At 37.9% G+C, this 27947-nt stretch overlaps 1 protein-coding gene across 1 annotated transcript in view; it reads right to left on the bottom strand.

The window, feature by feature from the left end:
• The window catches only part of Ctnna3 (catenin alpha 3), a 1414880-nt gene that overhangs the window by 375258 nt on the left and 1011675 nt on the right, over positions 1-27947 (bottom strand). The window contains exon 17 of the mRNA XM_036167773.1: positions 18539-18739. Coding sequence (XP_036023666.1) covers positions 18539-18739 — 201 coding nt within the window. The remainder of the gene's footprint in view (positions 1-18538; positions 18740-27947) is intronic.

The raw sequence follows: 27947 nt of genomic DNA, 5'->3' as shown, positions 1-27947 counted from the left end.
AGAAAGAAAAAGAAATACCTCCCTCAGCACCGTAAAACAGAGAAAAAATAAAGTTTTTCTCTCCCTTAAATTGCTCCTTGGTAGGTGTTTGGTCACAGCAACAAGGTGGTCACTAATGCACAGAGTTCTTTCATGTCCACTTGAGGAAGCTCCCAATGTCCTCTGGCTTTGTACATGACTCATTGGTAACATACATTCCTTGACCTGTCAGGGAAATCTGTACACTGCTACTCAATGTTCCCACAGGGACAGACTACTCTTTGAATCAATCATCTGACATATTCTAAGGACTGAAGTGTCTCTTCAGTTATACAAGCTTTAAATTATGTTCAGTGTAATTTTTAATTTCTCTCTCTATAAATGTAAAATACATATTTTTGCATTCTTTCCCATAGAAAGTACCTTAATTTTGTTTTACACTGCATGTGCATGGATGTTTGCCTGCATGCGTGTCTGTGCATCATGAGGTCAGAACGTGATGCTGGAATACCAGATACTAGAGTAACAGATGGTTGTGAACTGCCCTGTATTGTGCACAATAATACACAATCAATAGAGTAATACTGGGTAGAGCAACCCCTCTAGGAGAGGTCTCATGTTCAGGGGAGTTGTAGCTGACCAACATATAATTGGTTCACTTTTTTGTGTCCTTTTAGTAGATTATAGTTTGTTGGTCTTCTTTCTTTTGATGTGGTTTTATTTTGTTTTCTTTTTTGTTACTCTACTGGCATGTGTTTGTTGAGAAAGAACTTAAAGGTGGATGGGTAGGTAGGAGGAGAGGATCTGGAAAGGCTTGCGGGGGGAAGAATATGATCAAAATATATTTAAATTTTAAAACTATTTTAAACAATAAATAATAATAACAATGAGATGTGGGGGACACACATACACACAGAATATCAAGCTCAGGTCCTCTAGAAGAGCAGCCAGGACTCTTAGATGCTGAGTCAAATATCTAGCCCCAATATTAAGGTATTTTAATAAAAATAATGACTGGGCTTCAAGTTTCCTCTCATTGGTGTTCAGTGACAAGACCAAGTTTGCATAATTTATTTCCATTATTCCCTAAGCAGGATCCCTGTGTTCACTGGCTCCACATCATATTTCTGCCTTCAGAAAATGATGCTGCCACCTAAGGTCTCCTGAAAAACAGTTGAACTTTAGGTAGACCTGCACCGTGCTCTGCTCTTTAGCACTTAGCCAAAGCTGAGCTCATAGTCCATAAACACCAAATTAAGTTTTGACTTAAATGAGCAAGTAAAGCACACTTAATCCTGAATTATATTTTGGCCCTAAAAGAGCCAGGTGATAACAATGCATTCGGAAATTCCAGAGAGCATTTGACAGGCTCTTTGGAGATAAGTGTGATAGGCAGGAGGCAGGGATGGGGACCGAGACTGGCCTCAATTTCACCACTAGCCAAAGATTGATTTGAATCACTTATCTTTCTGCTCTCCCAAGTTTGTGCTGTGGTCATGTATAGCTTGGAGAGAAAATTTATTAGCCTTTATTATGCTCAAAGTCTTGTGTGATAACACAAATCTTGAAGCCTTCACACATATGTACACACACACACACACACACACACACACACACACACACACAAACAAACATACCACAAAAAAAACCTAAAAACCATTGGTCTACCAAATAAATATTTGCAAAGAAACATTACAGTGGTACAAAAAAGAAAAAAAAAATCCAAAAAGGAAGTTTATTTGATAAAGCAGAAGTTTTTAAGAATACCCCAGGATAAGATTTCCTCTGAGAGATATGGCAAATGCTTACTTTTTGGAAAAATAAGCAAATTTAACACAGTTAGGCTCTTGATTTGCTTTTCACATTTATAAGTACCAGACAATCATCTGTGCTTAAAACAACAGCAAAGTACTCTGGTTTCCTGTGGTCACCTCAGAGTGTTGCTATTTCTGAGAGAAAAGGAATAGCTAACCACCACTGCCACTGGATCATGTGTGTTAGTCTTCTCTTACTATTCTTGTGGTAAGAAATATAGTATCTCCTATTACGTATTTCCTAACATACATAAGACTGATACATTTCAAAAATGGAACTGAGTGGCTAAAAGTCAAAAAGCATTTTTATATTTTGTGAAGCATGAAATTTGATTTTTTTAAAGATGCCTCCTCCTCAAAATGTTGGGCCCTGAATGGATTTGTTTTTGAAAGTGCATATGTTCAAACCCTAATCCCTGAAGTGTTCACATTTGGAGACACAGCCTTTGCAGGGAGGGAGCTCTCAGGGTGGGATTGAAATTCTTGTAAGATAATGAGGGAGAGCTTACATCCCCTTTCTTGCTTTCAGCCATGGGAAAACATAGTAGTCTGCACCTCTATGCACACACTTAATAAAGAAGAGTCTTGGGCTGTAGAAACAGCTCAGCAATTAAGAGTACTTGCTGCTCTTCAGAGGACCTAGGTCTGGTTCTTAGCACACACATCATGCTACTCACAGCTACCTATAGCTCCAGTTCCAAGACACACCTTCTTCTGTAGGCACTGTATTCAAACAAGCAGGAAACACACAACCAGACAGGCATACACACATTCACATAGATACAAGTACATTTTAAAATTAGAAAAGAAGATCTTTACCTGAGTCTAGCCATGCTGGCACCCTGACCTTGGACTTTCCACATCCAAACTGAAAAATACATTTTTTTGTGTGTGTGTGTGTGTGTGTTGGCTCTTGTTATAGCAGACTATGGTGTTTAGGTGTTATAGTAGCTAGAACTGAGATACTGGATCATGGAAAACAAAAATGAGAAGCATTTCTATGAGCTAAAATAGGTTTGGAGATAAATATTTCAAGGACACAAATCTCAGGATGGATTTGCTACGTCCATCACACTGGCACCCTTCTGCTACTGCCAGGTTAATCACACGAGAATCCTCTGATGTCCCCTCCCCACACGCAGGTCAGTCCCATGAGAATCCATTATCTCTCTACCAAAGCCAGGTGAGTAACTGGAGAATCCAGCTAGCATTTCTCCTCTATTATATTCCTATCTAACGACATTTCTACAATAAGATGATAGATAACATTTACTTGTGCAAGACTATGTAGCCAAATGTCAAGGGGACTGTAAGTAGGCTTCGATAGGAACTATTACAAATACACCAACAGATACATTTTATTGCCATTGTTTCATAGCTAACACTAGTTAAAAAAAATGCCTTCCAGTCAAATTCTAGACTTTTAGGGAACTGAAACTCTACTTTCCCCTTTAATAGTAAGCTCCACAAATATTATCTGCCTCCTAAAACACAGAAAACTCAGTTGCTAATTCTTGGTATGTTTTTCATTCTTTCTGGCAAGCCTGAATCATTGTTACTTCTTTTATTTTTTGAAAACCATTTGTGACCTTTGAGTGGCAGCAACAACAGCAAACATTTAAAATGTGCACAACACACCCAGTTCTCCAAGTAGAACAATGCTTGGTTTTGTCAGAACGAGAGAAACACAGAAACAAAGCAATACATTCTTGTCCAAGTTTGGAGATTTTTTTTGTTTGTTTCCTTGCTGAATAGCTACCAGTTTTTGAGGTAGCTGATCTTTCACTGCACTGTTTAGTATGTGGACAAATGGCTCAGATAAAAACAACTGAAAGAAAGTGAAAGTGATGTCACAGACAGGAGAGAACTTCCCTCTTACTCACTTTAGGACTTGAGAGCATGTGAAGTCTATGCAGGTTAAGGGATGTTTCCCAATCCTTTAATGATAAACCCATATTTAGACCTTTGGTTTTCTTGATTCCTTATTTGAGGCTTTCTGCATGACCATGACACAAAACACAATACTGGGAGTAATGTGTGAACTGGTCCCTACGTCTCTATGATTATTAACCTACTCAGTTTGAATGACTCATAGAGACCACTAAGTAGACAAGAATTCTTCTCCCTTAGTATTCCTTTTTGTCACTCAATCAAGTTTATGAAGGATCAGTAGATACTTTAGTATTTATTCACCCATTTAATGCATGTGCATAAAATGTCTGTGTCATGGCAAATCTTTGATTTTACTTGCAATTTTACGTGTTAGGACAGAATTGAAGGTGGGGTAGGAGTCATTAACTCAAAAACACTTATCAACTTGGGAACATGGGACCACACTGAGCATAACCCATTCAGAAGAGGTGGTAGACAGTCTATATGATGGCCTATCTCTGTCTCCTGATAGGCATCGTCTGTGTAATGCCCTTCTTTAAGTGACCTTTGACCGTAGCAACTCATTTCTAGACTGTTGAATAACAAAGGTAAAGGTGTAGCACTCCAGAAGACTCCATCTGTCCTTTCCTTTGACCCTCTTTCTCTGTTTCATTTGAACCACTCATTCTGAGACAGAGCATCCATTGTGATAACGCAGAGGCAGCACTGGACGTCTCTAAATGACATGGGGCTGCAGCTCCATGATAACATCGAGGATTATATAGCTTAGAGATTTCCACATATCCCAGGTAGGGCTTGATTGACTGCTATAGACAACAGCATTCTAGCAACCTCATGAGAGACTCTCAGTTAAGTACACGGCCAAGGTGTTCTCAGATTGGATAAATAAATCTCAGACATTATGAGAAAACAAACATTGATATCCTAACTTAACTGATAATGGGCTTATATGATGAATGGAAATATGGAGCTTTGAAGGATAGAGAGTATTGACATGTACTTTGGTGAGAGATCACAAATGACTGGGGAAAACTGATGAGAAGGCCTGCCCATTCATTATTGACATAAATACCTATTATTCATAATGAAATGGAAATTTATCCTCTAAGTTATCAGAATTTGTAAAGCCCTCTAAATAGATAACACATCCCAGTGATTCTAAGTTATAACATCTGTTTTATGATCAGAATGTCTTATCCAATGCAGTTCCTAATTTGAAATCTAATTACCAATGTAATTACATTAAAACATTCACCTTTAAAAGTTAGGCCTTCCTGAATGGGACTAAGTAACAGGATAAAAGAGATTTGAGGAAGTCTGTTTGCCCAAAGAATCATGATAGAACACTTGAAGTGTAAAATCTATGAAGAATGAAATGTGAAGTCACAGAATCTGCTGAGACTTTGACTAGATTTCCATGACTCCAGAACATGGACCTGAGGAGCCACTGGCAATTGATAGCTGCTAGGAGAGGGAGAGCCAGGTTTATTTAAGTGTATGGCCCCCAGTACATTGACCTTACTCCCAGTGGAAGTCCACATGTTCAATGGTTTATGAGAAACAGAAATTTGATGGGTTGGAAACAGAAGGACACAGGGTTGGATGGGGAGGGTAAGAGGGAGGTGTCTCTCTGACCTTTTCTTGTGAGTGGGGGGTTTCCCTCATGACTCTATACCCTTGCACTTGGATTTACAGGTTTATTTTCTTTGCAGTTTTAAACATTATTTTTTTACAGATATTAGACTAGGGTAGGAAATTGATGCATACTTAGTTCATCTCATTGACCTTTTATTGTTGTGTGTTTCTTTGATTTATTATATTTGGAGGCAAAGTTTTGCTAACTATCCCTGGCTATCCCGGAATTCATTATATAGGCTAGGCTAGTGGCAGACTCACAGAGACCCACCTACCCCTGTCTCCTAAGTGTGAGAATTAAGGGTCTGTGCCACCATACCCAGCTTTAGCATTTGTAATAAAATAGAAAAGAAACACAAAACCAAATTTTGTCTCTGAATTCAAATATTCTTGACTTCGACTGTTAAGAGAAGATAAATAGAAACATAATAATCAAAACTGAAATATTTACATGTTTATAAGTGGCAGCTGGTGGTAATGGAATGCTAGATAAGTCAGAAAGGAGAGATGGAAGAAGACAATATTTCAACTTCACTGTTCTACATTCAAAGTGAGCTTATTTTCAAAATTAATGCTCTTAATTCTTCTTGCAGGCTATGCAGAAATTTTGAGACAGGTGGCAAAGAGATGTGCATAACCTTTCCTAGATCAATAAAAAACAAGAATAAAACTAGACTTTAGAATAGCTGGACTCTTTAAAAATTACTGCCTGTAGTGTTTATAATAAATGGTACCTTAAAAAAAATCTCTATATCAGCAGAGAATTTTAAAACATAAATTGTTCACTTAACTTTAACTGCTACAGATTTTGGCAGACAGTAAAATTAAACAGTGGGTGATCACCAGAATGAACGACATCTTTCAATATACCACTGGGTTATTAATACATTTTAAGAGAGGAAATCTCCTGCTAGCATTAGGATTGTGAAGTTGTAATACTTTCTATCATAATTGTTGAAAAAGGAAGCTGTAGATTACCATGAATGAGAAAATTCAATTATTTATTTAACGATTTATTTATTTTTATTCTATGTGTATGGATGTTTTTCCTGCATGTACCATGTGTGTGCACTGCCGACAGAGGCCATAAAATGGCATGGGTACCCCTTGAACTGAAGTCACAGATGTTTGTTAATTACCATGTGGGTGCTGGAAACTGAGTCTAGTTCCTCTACAAGACCAGAAAGTACTCTTGATAACTAAGTCACCTCTCCAGTCTCCAAAGTTAATTAATTTTAAAGATTTACCTCTAATTGGTTTCAATCATGTGTATAGTGTGCTGTGTGCAGGTTTGTATATATGTGAGTACTGTGCCCTCAGAGGCCAGAAGAAGGTATTAGATCTCCTGGAGCTGGAGTTGCAGGCGATTGTGAGCAACTCTGTGTGAATGATGGGATCTGAACTCAGGTACTCTGCAGGTGCTCTTACCTCTGAGCCATCCACCCATGCCATTTTTTTTTTTTTTTGAAGTGAGAATGTATGTCAACAGAAAGTAGCATTGCATATGATAGGAAGTACTTCCTAGTTAATAATCTCTTTGGCTTTCCATGGTTATTTCTAACTTCCCTAGCTCAATTAACAATACTTTTATGATATATGTTTGTTCCACTCCTACTTAGCACTGCACTTCCTACTATGTGGCTACCATTTAAAACACCTTCCCTTTCAAACAATTTTCTCATGCTCTACTGGCCTTTGGTGATATCAACAGTGTCTACAGTTCTTGACAAGGGTGGGTAAACAGTCTTCAATTCACCAACTCATGACTTTAATATGGACATTACTGAGTAAATTAGTCTCACTTATTAACAAAGCTCACAGATGATGTTGGCACTTCCAAACACTGACCTGCTGATGTACCTTTCTCCTCACAACGATCACTTCTTATGACATGTGTGCCTTCTCATCTATGAAGTGTGGCCACGTAAATACAGCTTGCCTCACTTTGGAAAAAAAATCTACATATGCTATTCACCTTTTTAGTAAATGCTCACTCCCAGCCAGTGAGATAGTTCAGGTGATACAAGTGCTTATCAATAAACCTGATGAGCTGAATGTACACACCAGGAATTCACATACTGGAAGGAAAGTGCCAAATTGTGCTTGACCTCCACACATGCACTAAGACACATTAACCTCCTCCCTGCCCCCCATACCCACAGGATACACACACAAGAAAGTAAATTTAATAAAAAAATAAAAGCTTTTCATGTTTGATTTTTTTTCACTTACTAAAATCACTGTTATCAGGAAACTTGGTGATATAATTTTGTTAGCTGTGAGCACCCCCAGACTTCAGGATTGCATTTTTAAGAGTGACAGGGAAGACATTTGGGGGACAGAAAAGCTATGGCCACTGACAGCTGACTTCTGCTTTTGTTGCCATCCATGTACCAGCAAGGGAAACTCACTCTGACTTACATACCAGACATGAGTAATGGTCTCTCTGAAACCAAAGGAGAGAGGACTACAGGGGACACACTAACTCAGTTTTCTGCTAACCTCGATGACCTTGAGCCTCAAATTCAGTTTTGCATGTGATCATATTAAAACATTTGCCAGTTCACATCAATAAATATACAAATGCACTTTCCTATATTATGCATAAAAATCTCTTTAGAAAGCAAGATTAATTTTATTTTCAGCTAAAGGCTACTAATACATAAAATATGCTTCGAACAACAGAAGAGAATTATAAATTTCACAAATCTGATTTTCAAGATGAAATGAAAAGGAAAAATACTTCTGCTAGATAGAGTCTACATCATTAGAAATGTACACAGTGTGCAATTTCATGAAATATTTTACTATAACACTTATATGAGGAACCTTAATTTGTAGTTAGAGTTTTCCTGCCTAGCCCACAGTCAGGACAAATCTCTCTTACCCGCCAGTCCCACAGTTGCTCAGACCCAACCAAGAAAGCACACAGTGACTTATATTGTTTACAAACTGTATGGCTGTGGCAGGCTTCTTGTTATCTACTTCTTCTATCTTAAATTAACCCATTTCTGTTAGTCTATACTTTACCACATGGCTCGTGGCTTACCGGTGTCTTTACATGTTGCTTCTCATGGCAACGGCTGGCAGTGTCTCTCCCCCAGCCTTCTACTTCCCAGAATTCTCTTCTCTCTTGTCCCACCTATACTTCCTGCCTGGTCACTGGCCAATCAGAACTTTATTTACACAGAGCGATATCCGCAGCATTAATTGTTGCCTTTCTCAGTAGACAGAGTTCTAGCCCAGAGCCCCCTTCCAACTGTGATATGACATAATAGTGTGTGTTAGCTAGAGGAAGTTGAAATAGTGATCTCTTCAGTACTCCAATTTTCCAGGAAGAATCTATGACTGACTACTCCAGACTCCAGAGTATTTGGTCCCCACTAGCCTCTATACTACTATACTTTCCTCAATAGACAAAAAGAACCATACTTTTATTAGACATTAGTTTATACTGTCACAGAGCACATATTATTAGATTGGATACCCTCTCCAATGAGAGAATCTATGCATGATAAATTAAACCTGGCAAATAATAATAATAATAATAATAATAATAATAATAATAACAACAACACTATAAAATATGTCAGAGGAAGTGTTTGGTTATAGGCGGGAACTCAATATGCTATTTAGCCAGTTGATATAACATCAAACTGTCTTCTAAACATGACCATAGACAAATGCTGCCCTTGTCCTTTATTAGTAAACTCACTTTCTATTGAAACAGTGAATGCAGATACACATGGCTGCACAAGTTGCTGAGATTAAGTGATGATGAGGGGTCAGCCTGAAATAAGACATGTATACCATCCCCATTTGAGGCTTGGGGAACATCATGAGAAGAATATTAAGAGTTGGAAGACAGGGTGAAGGGCTGTAAAATGTCATCTACAGGTAAGACACAACCATGTCAATCATGAACTCACAACGGCTTGTGGGTACCCACTCTTAATCTGCACAATAACAGACATGTCCATAATCCAGCACGGGTGGAGGAAGGGCTGAGGGGCTCTGCTCCCACTGCTGATCTGCTTTCTACTGACAGATTCAGGGGCGTAGAAATTATTGCCTTCTGTTGTGGACACACTGATGACTCCTGTAAGCTCTCATGGAGTAGTTCAAGGCAATGGTCACACCTAGGGCCCTGATAAGATCAAATGCATCTCAAAACAAACCACAAATAACGGACCTGGGATAGGACTAGTAGGGATTTGAGGAAAGGCTGGTGGTGGGAGGGACACAGACAGGGTGAGCAAGGAAAAGCAGTCAGAACATGTAGTGCAGTACTTTCACGTTGCGGACACACACCGTAAAGGTCAGGGTGAAACCAACCTCGCCTCAGTGGCAAGGATACATATTTGTGTGTACGTTTGTATGGAATTTTCAAAGAACTAAACTAATCAATAAAGACATTAACTTAATGTCCCTTATATCGCTGGATTTAAAACAAAATGATACACTCCAATATGTATGATTTTACATTTGAAGAGTTATGAGATACAGGTCTGGCACTTTGTATAGTTGTTGCAATTAAGTAAAGGAGTCACTGGAGCATATTCTGTATTTCTTTGATATTTTCCTAATTTTCATAGAAGATTCCCTCAGGTTTTCACAAAAGCAGCTAAAGAAATAGCCCTCTATTATGTTCTCTTGGTAATGAACATACCCACAGCATATGTTATGAAAATGTCCTCCTATAAACATACCTTGGGTTTGTGTTGTATCATAGTAATGCCTATTAGTATGTCTAGACATATAGGAAGTTTGTATGTTTGATTTAAAAATGTCATAATCAATCATAAAGAACTAAGGCTGTAACTAGCCTCTGAGGGCCGTGTTCCTAATTGGTCAGGGGTAGAAGCTGCTCCATTGTCACTGTGACGACCAGTTTGGTTGATAAAAAAATCAGTCTTTCCTTAATCTGTGTCCTTTCATGGGTTGGTAATCATCTGCTTCTCATCACCACCCTCCCCTTCCCTCACAGTAGCGTTCTACTTCCTGTGATGCAGCAGCATCAGCCAGTGTGATGTACAAGAGCCTCCACTGTGACTTGCAGGTTCTGTAATCACCTTCCACACAACGAAAACCAAGATGTGGATTCATAAATTACATTTTGCTGACATAATGCTGAGGAAGTGGGACGGAGAATAAGTAAAATGCACACAGATATAGTTTAGGATTTATTGTAGTGGTAGAGACCTGGAAAGTGGTGCCAAACCACTGTAGCATCTGTGATATCAAGTGTCACACAATGATGCCATCAAAGTTCCAGCATGGGTTGTAACAGACCATCCAGAAGCTCAGGCTGACTTTGACATTGGTGCCAGGTAGAGCATCTCAGGTGTGTTCATGATTTTTCTATTTGTTCTTCGGTCTTCTTGAGGGCTAGCTGCCTAATTTAACCATCAGCACTTTTTCTGTAGCTTTCAACCCAGAACCAAAATGAATACTTCATGACTGAAATTTAAATATAAATATAAATATAAATTCTTATTAAATTTATTTGTGTCCTATAAGAGGATCATGGAAAAAGCTCAAGTTTGTCCTTTTCTAGATAGACATATACGACAGTAGGGTAAGAACCAGAGGTGTGGCCACCTTCTTTTTCTTGGTGGTATCTTGTTTTCTTCTGAGTTAGAACAGAGCTAAAGAAGATGTGAGACCCCAGAAACATCTTCATATTCACACTGGTAAAGAACCAAAGAGCAGATGCCCATTCTTCTATTTCTCTGCCATATTCTCCCTTCCTTTTATCCCATGCCAATTCATCTCTTCTATCTTTAATCCTTTTTTTTTCTTTTGGCACCATCTTCAAAGTCACATTTCACATTTTCCACATGGGGAGATGTTTCAGTCTCTGCCTATGCTTTTCTGAAATCCAGTCTTAAGCCTTTTATTTCTTTTTCTGACTGTAAAATTTCTACTAATGCATCAGAATCTGTCCTTTTTTCTAATAGGATATTATTGACTAGGAAATTGTGAGTCAATGAACTATAGCCAAAAGGTCCAAAAAAATCTTTTCCATATATATATATGAGATTTTGGTATTTGTGGAGTTAGTCTTTATTTTAAAGGTGACACAACCAAGAATAACCTGGAAACAGTCCCAATGAGGAATTGTTTGCATTATGTTGGCCTGTGGGCTTGCATGTGAGATAGTTATTCACTAGGTTAATTGAGGAAAGAGAACCCATATTGAATGTGGGCAGCTCCATTTTATGGGCTAGACCTAGACTGACTGGAAGGAGAGAGTGAGATAAGCACTAGAATGTATCAATTAATTCATTGCTCTCTGTTCTTGACTGCTAGATTTGACTCCTATAGTATCTAGTCATTGGGGAGAAGATAGGTTTGTAGGTAGACATTCTATTTAACTGCAAGTTCTTTACACTTATACCTAACAGTCCCAGCTTATGCAGGATAAAACTTCTTCAAAGCCATGACTGACCTGCAATTTCTACCTAAAAGATACCTAGCTATCCTGGCTAGCTAAGTGTTCCACAGCCATAAGGCTCTTAGAGGCCTCTCTTGGTACCCGTGTTCTTGGGTGTGAGATTCAGGCTTGAAGAGAAAGGAAGAAAGGGAATAATTCAGAATCCTTTCTCAGGCTGTTGAAAGGGGAGGGAGGTTGCCAATGATGGTCTCCAAGTTTGAAAGCCTGGTTGCTGCCACTCACAACAATTTGCTGAAAGTGTTATTGAAGTCCAGTTTAGTGGGATCTTTGAAGAGATGTGTTTCATTGATGTCTCTTATAAGTAATTGAATACACAAAAGTCATGATCTCTCATTCAGCAGCTCACTAAGGAACCTTTTAAAAGGCTGACCTGAGCTTTCTGGAAGCAGTTGACATCTAACTCTAGACAGTAATGAATGACTTCCTTAATCTTACCTCTGCCTTGGCCTTCGGCAGAGCCCACTGCTTCTGTTTTCCTCAATAGAGATGACATCGTATTAATTATATTGTGCTACATCACAATGTGATCTTATAATAAATTTATAATAAATGTTAAGTTTCAATATTAGAGAAGAACTTGATAATCAAGTAGGCAGATAATCCACTAAGAAGAGATGTAGCTGAAGTTTTCCTGGTCCTGCCTGGCTCTGCAGCTGCTTGAACCCAAGTAAACACACAGAGGCTTATATTAATTAAAATTGCTTAGCCATTTTAGCTCAGGCTAACTATTGACTAACTCTTATACTTCAATTAATCCATAATTCTTATGTGTGTTCAGCTACATGGCTTGGTACCTTTCCTCAGTTCTGCCTTCACATCTTGCTTCCTCTGTGTCTGGCGCTGACAACTCCTGACTCAGCCTTGCTATTCCCAGAATTCTCCTCTCTGCTTATCTCACCTGTACTATACTTCCTGCCTGGCTACTGGCCAATCAGCATTTTATTTATCAACCAAATCAGAGCAACACACATTCAGAGCATACAGAAAGATACAGAAAGACATCTCCAGCAGAGAGATGCAGAAATGAACTCAGGTGCCTGCCTTTAAGGATAACTGTCACTGAAAGGGAGTCCAGAGTACTTTTGCAAGGGTGGTAACCTTTGAGTCAGTGTTCAAAGGTCAATATAGACGGCAATAGACAACAGAGAGCATTCCAACTGCAAGAACAGAATTAGCCAAACCATAATAACCAAGACAATGATATCCTGTGCTTGAATTTCCAGCATCTGGAAAGTGGAAGCAGGATGTGAGTTCAAGACCAGCCTGAAATAAACAATTCTTTAACATTAATTAACTTTTAAAGATTGAGGTTTCCAAAAAGACTTTAAGTTTTGTCAATAATTTATTTATTTTTATCTTAATATAAGATATGCAGTAATTGGAAGAGATAATCAAAGAAACGAATAGGGCTATATCCCTTAGTCCTGCAGCTATGAAAGGAAACTCATTTCTGGATTATTTGCAAAAAGTTGTGAGGTTGTCTGAACTGTGGTTACTTAGAGACATACCTCCCAAGAGTCACATTACATTGAACAGAAATAAATTAGTGCTGCTGAAGTAAGTAAAAAGGATTTCTAGAAACCGAGACTAAAAGCAGTTTCTTGAAAGATTAATATGATTTGACATGTTAAACAAGAAGTAGGACACTGGGTAGTGGTGGCACACACCTTTAATCCCAGGACTCTGGAGGCAGAGCCAGGCGGATCTCTGCGAGTTTGAGGCCAGCCTGGTCTATAGAGCATGTTCAAGGACAGGCTCCAAAACTATACAGAGAGTTCCTGTCTCAAAAAGAAATGCAAATAAATACATTAATTAATAAAAAAGAGTTAATAATATTCCAAAATGAGAGGCATGACATGGGTTAGACCTAGATAAAGATGGTTTACAGCCTTAGTGTGTTCAAATCTACTGAGATCATAATGGGCTGGGATTTTGGTAACACATCCTGGAAAATACATTTAGTGAATTTGAGGAAAATGAATTAAATAAAGCAGACTGGCTATACTAGGAAATGGAGGTGAAGATGATGTGGTTAGAGACAGTGGTTTAGAAACAACAAAAGAGAAGACACCAAGAAGCTCCAGGCACCTCTGACGTGAAAATGATAGTGCTTCACACTGCTGGGCAGAGGAGATTTTTTTCAGTCACATCTAAGAATGTAGAATACTAATTTTCAAATGCTGTAGAGAGCCAGGACCTTTGGACCAAATCCTTTGGCATTTGTGGGTAACTGCTTATTAAGATTGTTGGACAGAGATGCAACATATGGAATTCAGCCTGTCTGAGTCTAGCTTACCAACACAATCCATTCTATGTAGTTAACTGTCAGTTTAATCAATTCTATCTGCTATTTAAATCAGTACGAAGAGAAACAACAACAGAATTTTTCACAAGTGGCCTCAAATAAGTGTTCAAGTGTCTCAATTGCCTTTGGGTGTATGTATAACAGTCTGAATCCCCAGGGCTTTAAGGAGGGGCTCCCAGGCATGTGTTTTTCTTCTTCTCTTCCTTTATTTTTATTTTTATTGGGTTTCATTATCATGAGTTAGAAGCCACTGTAGACAAGACTAACACTTACTGGTTTTCAGCCTCCACTTCTTACATGTTGAGATTACAGGTGTGCACCACCATGCCTTGTTTATACAGTGCTGAGACTGAACCCAGGGATTTGTGCACAGCAGGCACAGACTCTATCCATGGGGCTACATCTGCAGTTTGGGATTCATCAGTCACTGGGTGAATGTACTATTATTTCCAATAAATACTAGTTTCCAAGAGCAGGGGCAATCAGGATGTCTTGTTTGGGGTCATTTATGTGTCTGCTCTGTTTTTATCTCTATTTCTGGCTGACAGTGAAATGAGGTAGGGTTTGATGGTTTGCAACAATAGATGCTTTTGGATCTGCTCATTCCTGACTTTGATAGAGCCCATAGCCACAGGAAAATAGACTCTTCCAGGTCAGTCCTGTAGTTGGCCTCTCCCTAACATCATAAGAAAGAACTAAAGTTGGTATTAAGGGGGCAACTTCTAGCCTTCATGTTGCAGTTTTTCAGGTTATTTTATAAAACTAATCCAGGCCAGATGTTGTGGCACTTATGCCTTTAATCCCAGCACTTGGCAGGCAGAGGCAGGAAAGTCTCTGTGAGTTCAAAGCCAGCCAGGTCTACATATAGCAAGCTCTAGGACAGCCAGGACCACATGGAGGGACCCTGTCTCAAACACCAACAATAAATTAATCCAAGGCCCCCCAGAAGGGTTTCCCAACAGGTGAAGGAGCTCAGTGTTGGGGTAGAATTGTGAGAACATGAAGCATTTCATTTGAAGACTAGACTACCATGCCTCTGTCGGCAAAAGTAGCTCTCCACTATTGACTGCATTTCCCTTAAAACTAGCAGGTGGGGACAATGTCCGTTTCTGAACGGAAGCAGGGTAGTCTTGTATCCTAATGTGGAGAATAACCTAGGAGGTCATAAAAACCAGAAAACCTGTTAATGAGCCACAAAGTATGATAAAAGAAAAAAAAAAAAAAAAACCAAGGCACCATGTTCCATGAACTGAGGCAAGATAGCAGAGGCTCCATCATTCATGATGATACTTGAAGCAAATTTTCTAAACATTAGGGGGTCTTGGGAATAAAAAAATATTCACAGGAGATCCCCATTAAATTATTTTTGAAGAAACAGGGCTAAACCCTGAGAACTAACAAAGAGAAAATGAACCAAAGAGAGAAACAGGCCACGTTAGTATTCTTTTGCTAAAATGTGAGCTACTAAGGCTCCAACACAAAACATGACATTTCCAATTATGTAATTTGGTAAGTATTTAAATGATAAGTCCAAGATACGACCCAGGGGTGAACAAAGATGACTGTTTCCCGTCACTCAATGGGGTAGGACAGAAGAGTTAGAAATATTTATATATTTAATAGACAATTTTTATGTATTAAATAGACAATGTCTCTATGGGAGAGAGAGAACACACAGTCCTCAGCTTTGGTTAAGATCAAACTGATCTAATTAGGGTTTTTCATTTAGTTCATTGCTCCAAATTCCCTTTTGTGAGGCACGCTTTTGATAAATTTCAAGGAAAGCTATTTGCAGGAAATTCTGAATTAGACTTATTTTTACGAAGAAGAAAACAGAAGCGTACTTCAAGGATATGCCTACAGCTTGTCTGAAAGAGACCAAGATGATTAGTTAGGAATCATAAATTATGCATTTCATAATAAGATTCACTTTTTACAAAATAGCCCAGAAATATTCTATATGTCTCACCTTTGGAATGTGGAACATGATTTGAATGGGATATTTTAATCAATGTTATGTTACAAGTAAAGAGAGGAAAGGGTTTGGGGGTTTTGTTAGCTCTTCTGATTGTGAATATTTGGTAGTCATTAATAATCACAGAAGCATTAACAAGAATGCATTTCAATGCCTGAGTGATTTGGCTACTTTTGCCAACAGAATGACTGCCAACAGTTCTGAACACTGTAGGAACTCACTTCCACTTCACCCTGTGTGTCTGGCAGATGTGCTCTCTGCCTATGGAGTTTAAAAGTGCAGACTTGGCACCTCATAGAGATGTTATGGCCACAGCGTCTGCAGGTGAGACTTGCCTAATGCAATCACAGAACTGAGATGCAAGCAAAGTTCAGCAACCCTGGTTGACCTGAGCTACCTCCCCCCTCCCCGCGCGCGCGCGCACACACACACACACACACACACACACACACACACACACACACACAGGAAATTTTCACCTGGATAGAAAAGAAAGTGCTTTACATGGTTTCTCTCATAATTAAAACGCCATTTTTGGAAGGTGGGAAATGGAACCCATGAATTTACCAGATCCTAGTTTCCACCAACTCAAAAGCTAAGGATGTCATCTGATAGGATCGTGGACGTCTCCCATCTTGCTGTACCCACCTTTTTCTGATGTATTCTAAACTTGCCTCGATTTATGACACATCTTTGTATATAAAACTATAAAACTTCATGAAACTGCTTCTATACTAGAATGTGGAGTTTGGGGTAAGCTAAATCTGTGTTCCCAGACCATGGTTACTCAAAATGCCTCCAGAATAAACTCTTATTCCCTGAAAATGGACACAGATAACAAGTACTTGATTTGAACCAATAAAGGATCACATGAATCTGGAATAAAAAGAGATATTAAATGACTGTAACACAACCAACTTCCAAAGCAAGTACACATATTTCCACGCAATGGAAAGAGCAACTAATATTCTCTCAATTCTTTTTGTGTGTTTTGAAACAGGGTCTCAAATGCAGCACAGGCAGGCCTTGAATTCTTGATAATACTCTGCCTCAGAATCCATGCCTGCCCAGTCTGAGAGCTGGGATTGCTAGATCATACCATCATAACTGACCGTGTGCTTGATTTGTTTCATTAATATCTTTGAGGAATGGATGTGGAGATATTAGTTTAATATCAGGAGCTATAGATGTGCCTTTACCACCTTTCCTCAGACTGTTTCATTATTTGAGAAGTATGTTTAAAAAGATGATGAGAAAGTTATCGGTGATTGATATATTTTTTCTTAAATCATCTTAAGAGTTTCAAATTTTTTAAATGGAAGAAGTGTTATTTTGCTGTTGTTGCTCTTTTTCATTTTGTGTTAAAGGCTGTCCATAGGGATGCAGAGATGGCTCAGCAGTTGAGAGCACTGGCTGATCTTGCAGAGGACCTGAGTTCAATTCTCAGCATCCACATAGTGGATCACACTATCTGCAACACCAGTCTCAGGGGGCCTGATGAGTCTTAGGGGCAAACATACACATGAACAAAACATCTAAGAACGTAAAATAAAATGAAAAAATTAAAAGTATTGTCCATTCCTCTTTTTTCCCCAAATAATATGAAAAAAAAATTCAAAGTTAACATGCCCCACATATCTCTTGAGAAAGGATGATTTAAATATGGTATCTGTAGGAATCCCAGACACAACATCACTCTATTGTCAAGAGGCAAATATATATTCCACAGGATTTTCAAATTCACAAAAGTGGTTCATAGGAAGGAGCTCTGCCATAACAATTTATAAAAACTGTTGACTGCCATCTTTGTTCATGATTCTCTGTGAATCCTGACTTTCCACGGGTCTCTTGGAGAAACGTTAACAATAGTATTTGAAAGAAAAATATCATTACACTGAGAGTGATTCAAAGCATTCCCTGCCCAATTTTAGAAAGTAGTAACTTGAGTACTGCCACCGAAACAGTCATGTATTATATATTTCTTAAACAATGAAAGAAGAATTGGGGCAGGAATAGAAAGCTATTTTCCATAGAATTGCAAGCTAAAGGTAGCCAGCATGTCTCTGGATACATAGGAAAAACCTGCTATGGTTAAATAATAAGAAACCCGAGGATACTAATAATATAGCAAATGAAAGCCTGCAAACTATTGCATGCTTAACCCCATGCTGGCCTAATTATAGCTCCAAACATCTCTAGCATTAATAAACACTCACAAGTGGCTAAGGCCCTGGGAGTAATGCATGTATTTAAAAAGATCTTTTTTTTTTCTCAATGAATATATTTTTTTCCAGTGGGATAAGTTTCAAATCACATAACTACAGGATACCAGACACCAATTAGGTGGTATAGGGATGTGCTATGTGTAGAGCCAAGTGACACAGACTGAGACCTTTCATCTTCCCATGTATAGATATTTGGTTGCTATGCAGATTCAGACGTGAGGAACTGTGTAGCTGTCATCGTGGACAGAGACTCACCCGTGCCTGTGAGGAAGTTGACATTTTTCATCACACCATCAGTGTAAGCGCCTGGTTCATAACTGTCCATTTCCCCTGTGACGATATGAGCTACTCTTGCAGCTCGTCCTCTGATGGCACCTGCAGCTCGGTCTAAGTTATCAGCATCCTGGTCCCTTAAGGCTATAATGCATTTGTTGACATCTTCCAGAATGTGGCTTTCTGTAAAGAAACAGCAAGTTACTTGTATGCATGTGTTTTGATCACACAGCGCATTGCAATATTATTGACTTTTTTACTCCAGACACACTATGTTACTGAGGCCACTGAGAATTAATTATGAAGTAAAGTTACAGGTGTTTTTATTTCACTTCTTTACTTACTAATTGCAACAGCCATGAAATGTGAAATTTCTTTTTGAACATAAGAGTTTCAGGGTATGGGGAGATGGCTCAGCTGGTAAAGACAGTCTGTGCTTGGATCACCAAGACTTACTTAATATCTGGCCACAACAGCTCTATATGTAACCACAGTGCTATAGTTGGGGAACAGAGACAGGGAGAGCCCAGGGGATCTTTAGAGAGCCAGACTAGAAAAACAAACAGACAAACCAGTAAGCTCCATGCGCAGAGAGAGACTGTCTCTCAAAAAATCAGGTGGACAATGATAAAAAGGAAGCTATCCAGCAACAACTTCTGGCCTGCTTATGCTCATGGATAGATGTGCATCTACACCTACAGACAGACAGACAGACACACACACACACACACAGAGAGAGAGAGAGAGAGAGAGAGAGAGAGAGAGAGAGAGAGAAGAGAGATATTTTTTTTTTTTTTTTTTTTTTTTTTGCTTAACATGAGGATACACACCTCAAATCTTAGCACTTGGGAAGCTGACCCAAGAAGAATGGAGTTCTAGACCAGCTAGCCTTACAGAGAGAATTAAAAGCTTCATTGTAAAAATATCCAAAGCACCGAGGGGAATAAAGGACAGAAAACTGTATTGATTATGCATTATTTTAGATTCTAGGACCTTTAGAGTGTGTTTCATATTTGAGGGACAAGTACAAATTGAAGACATTTTAAATTAAAATAGAAATAGAATATATAATTATAGAATGTTTAGTTCTTAATAAAAGCACAAATTTGAAACTACCATCTTTGATTAAATATATGGGAGAATAAAACAACGGTGTTTCATTTAGCTAGAAGATAATAAAATATGAAATCTATGATTTTTTAAAGTATTTATTATGTATGGCTATGAGGTAGGTAGGTATGTGCATGTGCATGTAGGTGCCTGCGGAGGCCAGAAGAGGGCGCTGATCTTCTGGAGTTGGAGACCATTGAAAGACGTCTGATGAGGATGCTGGGAATGCTGAACAGAAAACAAGCATTCTTACCCACATTGCCATCTCTCCAGTTCCTCAAACTAAAATCTTTGTGTTGTAAAGCAACAATTTCTCAAGTCTGTGGACACACACACACACACACACACACACACACACAGACTTGCCTACTCTGACAGGGTTAGAGTATCAAAAGACAACAGTTAATAGTTATTACAATCAGACAACAATGTTCTCTATAAAAGTATTAATATTCTCAAATAAAAGTAAGGTGACAAGGTGAGGAAATCTGTGTAGTATCAACAAATGTAAACAATGATCTTCTCTGTTTCTTGTTTTAGTTGTCATTGTTGTATTTTTGCTTTTGGATATAGGGTCTCACTCATTCAGCCCTGGGTGGCCCTGAATTCTCCATTCTTTTGCCTCAGCTTCCCAAGTGCTGGGATAAGAGCCTTTCATCACCACGCACATGATATTTATAAGAATGAAAAAGCATTCAAAACTAGTGATTTGGCTTCAGGCTTTATCACATGAATCCCCAAGCAAGAGAATTAGTCTCGATTACTTATCAACATACACAAAAATTGTTATAACAAAGGACCTTAGTGTCCTATAACATCTTATTAAGCTTTTGTGTCCTCCTTGCTCTCCTGTTTCTCCTGGATGTGTTTGTGCACATGTGTTGACTGCGCCAATGTAAGTTAATCACATGATGTGTGTTAATCACAGTTGTATTTTTTCTCTCAATGGATATTTAAACCATGAAAGAAGATAATGGGCAAGAATAGAATCTTATTTCCCATAGAACAGCAAGTTAAAGGTAATCAGCATGTCTCTGGGTACATAGAACAAACCTGTTATAGTTTAATAATAATAATAATAATAATAATAATAATAATAATAGAACTATCATAGAATATTTTCTGTGAATCCTACTGTTCTATTGCAGACTTTCTAAGCTTCACTTATATGTATTTTTATTGTTTTTCACTTGACTCTTTCTGTGGGCATGCTAAAACATTGACCCAACTGCATTGCCCACTCCTGTGGTTAGCATGTTCACATTTACTGTTGTTTAAATTATTTCTTCTATTTTTGAGATTATAATTACATCCTCTTCCCTCCATTTCTTCTCTCAAACCTTCCATATAGCCCTTCTTACTCTCTTTTAAATTCATGGTCTCTCTTTTTATTAATTGCTATTATATGCATATTTGGTGAATGCATGTATGCATATGCTGTTACATGCATATACACATTCCTAAATATATATATATAATCTCAGTCTGCATAATGTTGTATGTATGTATATTTTCAGAAATGAACATTTGGTATGGGTTAACCTTGGAAAAGACTGTTTCTCCCACTCTCAGAGTTCCTTAGTTGCTTATAGTTCTTTGAGTAGGGTTGAGGCTTTGAGGGCTTTCCCCCTGCACTTTGGCATGTCTGTTGTTGTTGTCCTTGTTCAACTTACCTTTGGGCAGTCATGTTGGTGAGGTGTCATGGGTGTAGCTTCTGATATCGCTAGGAACACAATCTCACAGCAAACTCCCAGACCCTCTGGTTCTTACAATCTTTCTGGCCTCTCTTCTGCAGTGTCCCTGAGGGTTATGTGCAGGAGTTAATTTGCACATGTATCCACTGGGACTGGGCTCCAGAATTCTGCATTTTAATTGGTTGTGTTTCATTGATGAGGAATGAGGGCTATGTTTACTTGAGGTTATAAGGACAGATACTTAGAAGGTAGTCAGAGATTCTGCAGGTTTAGTAAAGAGGAGGCTGTATGTTCTCTTCCAAGACCTATGATTTCATTAGCTCTGGGTAGCTGGCTAGGTTTCCAGTACCAGGCATGATATCCCTCTTGTTGAATGTGTCTTCAGTGCAATTAGCGAGCTATTGGTTCCCACCAAGGTATACAAGCCAATACTTCACCATTATGGTTATTATGCAATGCTAGGCATTGTTGTGGCTCATAGGCATAATAGCTAGGTAGGGTTCTTGGTTGCCTCCCTCCTTTGGAAGTTTGCATGGCATCTTCTGGTACCACTAGAGCTAATACTTAGGAAGAGACCATTTGAATTTTAGGGTAGGTTTTTCTATGTCTGTGAAGGAGGAGATGAGGAATTTACTTGGGCTTGCATTGAATCTATAAATAGCTATTGGTAAAATGGTCCTTTCACAACATTAATTTTACCAACCAATGAGTATACAGTATATTTTCATTTTCTAGTGTCTTCATATCTTTCTTCAGAGGTAAAAAGTTTTCATTTGTATAGGTCCTCTAATCCATTTTCTATTTGTTCCTAGGAGTTTTATTTTATCTGAGGCTAGTGTGAATGGGAGCTTGTCAATGATATCTTCCAATATATGCTATGGTTAGTGTTCAGTAAAGCTATTGATTTCTGCAGATTGATTCTATATCCTTCCACAGTGCTGAATTTGTTCACCATTTCTTTTTTTAATTTTTTTTATTCATTTTACATACCAACCACAGATCCCCCTCTCATCCCTTCCCCCACTCTCCCCTGGCCCTGCTCCCCGTCTTTATCCCCTCTTCCAATAGAGTAAGTTCTCCCATGGGGCGGGGACAGATAATCCTGGTACCTTGGTTGAGGCAGGACCAAGCCCCTCCCTGGTGTATCAAGGGTGAGTAAGGTGTCCTGCCATACGTAATGGACTCCAGAAAGCCAGCTTATGCACCAGGGATATATCCTGATCACACTGCTAGGGGCTTCTCAAACATTTGATATATGATATCCATCAATTCTAATGTTTCCTTACTTTTGTACAGATGATCTGTCTGTTGGAGAGAGTAGTGTTTGTAATTATCTACTTTTTTTTTTTTTTGGTGGTGGTGGTGGTGGTGGGTTTGAGACAGAGTTTCTCCATGTAGTTTTGGTTCCTCTCCTGGATCTCACTCTGTAGACCAGGCTGGCCTTGAACTTACAGAGATCCACCTGGCTCTGCCTCCCAAGTGCTGGGATTAAAGGCATGTTCCACCACTGCCTGGCTAATTATCTAAGATTAATACATTAATGTTAATATATATCTTTAAATGCAGTAGTACATTATTTATGATATTGTGTGAAACAAAGTTCAGTGCAGGTATGTTTAGGACAGTAATGTCTTTTTGACTAACTATTCCACTGATTAGAATGAAGTCTCCCTTTTTCTTATCAGTTCTAACTCGTTTTAGTTAAAGACAGTTTTGTCAGATGTTAGGATAGCATCAACTGCTTAACATCCTGGTCCAATTTGATCATTGTATTTTGTTGATCCTCTTATGCTAAAGTGGTGCATACTTGTAATGATATGGTTTTGTTTGTTTGCTTGCTTGCTTGTTTTGTTTGTTTGGGATATTTTGTTTGCTTATTTTTTGAGACAGGGTTTCTCTGTATAATAGCCCTATCTGTCCTGGGACTCGCTCTTATATATCATAAGACACACAATAAACCCGGATGGTCCCATTGCAACAGGAAACACTTGCAAGCATTACCATCCTATCTTCTATGTAATGAAATAAAAGTTTAAGTGAAAGCACAACAAATATGTTTAGGAAAGTCCATAGATGTGCATTTTAATGACACATTAAAAAAACTATCATTTTCAGGTGTATTCACAAGGCTTGTTAAAGCACAACACATATGCACACAATGAGTGTTTCTACTCTGTCCAGTAGGTGTTCTCAAGCTTAGATTGCATTGATAGCCTTGCTTAGTCCCATAAAGTATATTAATACTTAGGAAGAACAATGTTCATTCTGAGAAGATTAATCATCTAATAAACTCTGTAATTTGTTTAATTAAGGTGAAATTATGCCCATGACAAATCATTTTTTCCTACTGAGTTTGGTATGCGGTAAATAGACAAATTATACCGCAGGAACAATGAATGGGATGGTCATCTCTTCTACAGAATACTGATGTGTGTGGTAGCCACCACATTAGTTATGTTTTGTTTCTTTTTGGTTTGGTCTTACAGATGGTTTTGTGGCTACTGTTTGCACTTTAATAAAGTCATGATGATGAAGAATTATAGATGTGAATTCATATATAAAAGTCTCATATGACCACATACAATTTGAAAAAATAATAATGAAATAAAAGACAATAAGCATATAACCAGAATTAATCTGAGGCTGCTATGCCAAAGACGTTGAATATGATGACAAAATGACCTTCAAAATTACATGTAAATATAGTATAAAATATAAATATAATAACTTTTCTGTTATTGTGACTCCTTCCCATTATCATGAAATCTTCACAGAGTGGTAGAAATATTATTTGTATGAAATTTATTTTAAATGTAGAATTATAGAAAATGAAAATGAAAATGTTGTATACCTTCCACATACATAGAATATCTAAATTTTAAGCTGCTTTCTTATAAATATTACTGTGTTGTCAGGAAATTTTATGAAGTTAAAAAGCCTTTGTGAATAACTTAAAAGTTTTATGCTGGCTCTGTAGCCAGTAAACATCTAGGAATTAAAAAAAGTTAAATATACCATATCAAATGCTCATTAATCTATTTCTGAATATTGTGATGCATTGGGTGTTTCTATTACATATTGCAGTATTGTTTAGAGTTCTGTTTCTCCTTCAGTTTTTTTTTTTCAACTACAGATTCATCTGATCTCAGGAATTAGATAATTTAAAAATGCTATTTAAAGGAGACAAAGCATGTTGTTATAGACCAAGAATATTTGGAGTATTGTGTTTTGAAAGCTGACATAAGTCAGCTGGTCTGAGGCTCTGGAGTAGCTTTCTATTTGCCTTTTTATGTGACAGGAGGATGGAGCATTCTGATGTGGGCACCGATGCATACTTTTAAGACTAGGGAAGTGCTGAATTACCGGCAATTCCCACTGATTCGTTACAGCCATCCTGGAATGCAAAGGGTGATTTCTGTTATGTTGGAAAAGAACCAAACACGGGGCGAAATGGGACTGATCTGTCACCCTGAACACTCTGTCCCCTGCCAGCTTCTCAGGCTAACTCCACCTGCCATCACTGGAGCAAGAGAACACAATGAGATTTCAAAGGCATTTACAGAAATGACCACATAATTTTTTCTTACTTATTTAGTTTTCTCTAATAAAAGCTAGAACGTAAAGGTCAACTTCACTGCTTCAAGGAATGTAGAGGAAAAAAAAAAAAAAAAGAAATGCAATGAAAATAAGTTAGTTATTATTTGGCCTCCAAAATACAATCTTGTAAATCAACAGTCCATACAATAGATTGAAACTGTAAGCATATTTTATTTGCAAATATGAGACTGTTGAGAAATATTTTTTCTCCTGATTCAATCTGGACTTTGACTATGACATTGAGAAAGCCTAGAGGGGAAGGAGCTTGAACTGCAGACCAACAACTGAGAAAGAATACAGCACCAACAGTGCACCCCCCACACCTGGATCTGTGACAAAATAATAATAATAACTAATAATAATAATAATAATAAATTCTGAGGATGAAAACAAGAAAAAAATGGGTGCTGATGCTATTTGGTTTTCCTTTTCAAGAGCAAAATAAAAAGACATTACTAAATTGGGAAGATTAATGTGAGCTCAGTTTACCTGGTATATGTGAGTTTAGAGAGTGAAGCTGAGTTTAATTATAACTAAGTGATTCCCATCTTTATATATCTGGATCTACATCTGTTCATTTAAAACTCATCACAAAGACAGATAAATGTTCCAGAAACAATAAGCAAAATACAGAAGGGTTTTTTTTTTTCATGTTCACAAAAAAGTCATGAAATGAAGAAGCAAATGAATGCAGCTGTGTGTAAGATAATTGTTATTTGTTTCTATTTAATGGTAGTCAAAATTTCTTTTTAGCATGAATTTTATCACAATGATTAACATCTCTCAAAAAGTTATGCAAGTATTCCTTTGAGACTCATGCACATACACGGGTCTTCTAGGTTCTAGCTTCTGACCTGTCACAATAAAACAAGCATCCAAAAAGCAATTTAGGGGAAGGGAGTTTTTAATAAGTTGGGCTTCAATAAATGAGAATTTTCTGTGCTGGCAAGGGACTGTTAAGGAAAAAAAAAACAGATCAAAATACATTTCCAGGACTCATGTAACAGGCAAGACTAGTATCATAGTTTTACAAAGAATTCTTTTTTTCTTTTCAGAAAATGTGTTAAATGTGTATTACTGTTTTATGTGGGAATATAGATGTGCACCACATTCCTGCAGTTGACCATGGACACCACAAGAGGGCACCAGAGCATTGAAGTCACCTGTGTTCTGTCTTGTGAGAGCTGGGAATAGAACCCTAGTCCTCTGGAAGAGCAGCCAGTGCTCTAAACCACTGAGCCATATCTATAGCCTCTAAGTAATCCTTAACATTTAGTGATCATCAATAAAAATATTATTTAATGACAAGCAAAAGACCTAAGCAGACATCTAATCTGAGTTTATAAACATGCCTCAAATAAATAAATGCAAATATTCTCAAAACGGTCTCTCCCCAAGTAGCCACAAAGGAACATATTACACACATGTATTAAAGCACTGAAATTTGTAACACTGAGAACAATAAATGCTGGAGAGGAGGTGGAGCAACAGCAACTTTCCCTCACTCCTGGAACAAATATAGTTTGGGACAACCACTACAAAAACTGTGTGCCAGTGCTTACAAGGCTCAGTATAGTACAATATACAGTGCAATATAAGAATTATTGCAACTTCTTGTTGCTTCGCAAATAAGTTGTCGGCCTAAATTCACACGGCACAGGCATATTGTCATTGCCATGATGGGGAGTCATTTATAAAGATTCTGTTCAGTATGTGAGTTGCCAAGCTGCAGGACATGCAGGCAATGTAATCATACAAAAAATGAATTATCAACTAAAAATATCATGGAAGAAACTTAAATGCATTCACAAAGTTTATATGGAAAGGGAACATTGTATGATTACAACTATATGGTGTGAGCCCCCCCCACCCCGAAAAAAAGCTAAGCAGACACTGAAAGACCAGTGGCTAATAACTGGTGGGATACATAAGTTAAGCACTAGAGATTCTTAAAGTAGTAAAGCCATCTGTATAACATCTTAATGGTGAACACACATCATTGTCAAAACCCATAGAATGTACAACATAGAGTAAACCCTGATGTAAAATGTATAATTTCAGTATGAGACAAATAGAAGTCGCATCAATATTGTTTCATCAGTAAGAATGGGGCCAGAGAGATGGCTTGTTCTATAAAGAGGTTTGCTGTGCAAGCCCGGAGACCTGGATTCAATTCCCAGAACCCATATAAAGGCAGCTGAAAAGAACAACTCTTCAGTTCCAAGATTGTCCCCTGACCTCTATGTGTGTGCCATAGCATTCACATGCTTTCCCCAATATTCATCACATAATAAATGACTGAATGTGAAGAAGGAGTCTTTGTGTATTCAGTGTCATCCATGTCCAGGTGAGACTGCATGTAGCTTTAAGGACTGGAAGAAAATCAAAGGTATTTATTCCTTTATATCTAACAGTAAATGTTGCCTGAAAATGTGTACCTGTAACAATGTAGAAATTTGAACATCCTTCAACTTTTCAAATACTATAAGATAATGTTTGGTGCTATTTCCCTAACCTTTCCACCTTCCACGTATGTCTCTACAGTATCATGAACATTTCGAGATTTATTATTTTCCAGGCCTGTTGCATAGGTAATATACCCTTATTCTATTTGTGGTTTATATAGCATAGGCTGATCTTGAACCTATTTCTCCAACATGGCGTCTTCAGTACTGGGATTATAGGCATGTGACTCTTCACCCTAAGCATCATTTATGTAATGATGGTCAATATATAATATACTTACATCAACATGTAAACAAATTGTAATAATTGTGAGATATAGGTCTGATGTATTTAATTTGTAGTTAGAAAATGGGCTTTTACACAAATATATTTATAATTTTAATAAAGTTATACTATTTAATTTTGACTCTGAATACAATTTTGTTGATCTGCAACCGTGCCATAAACACTGAAGTCTCATGGGATTCGGCAATATGGTAATTCTACAGTCCTCTTTTTCAGATATTCTAAACATGTAATGAGAA

The sequence above is a fragment of the Onychomys torridus genome, chromosome 18, assembly GCF_903995425.1.
Source record: "Onychomys torridus chromosome 18, mOncTor1.1, whole genome shotgun sequence".
Taxonomy (NCBI): domain Eukaryota; kingdom Metazoa; phylum Chordata; class Mammalia; order Rodentia; family Cricetidae; genus Onychomys; species Onychomys torridus.
Note: the sequence above shows the minus strand (reverse complement) of the source record. Positions and strands in the feature narration are given on the sequence as shown.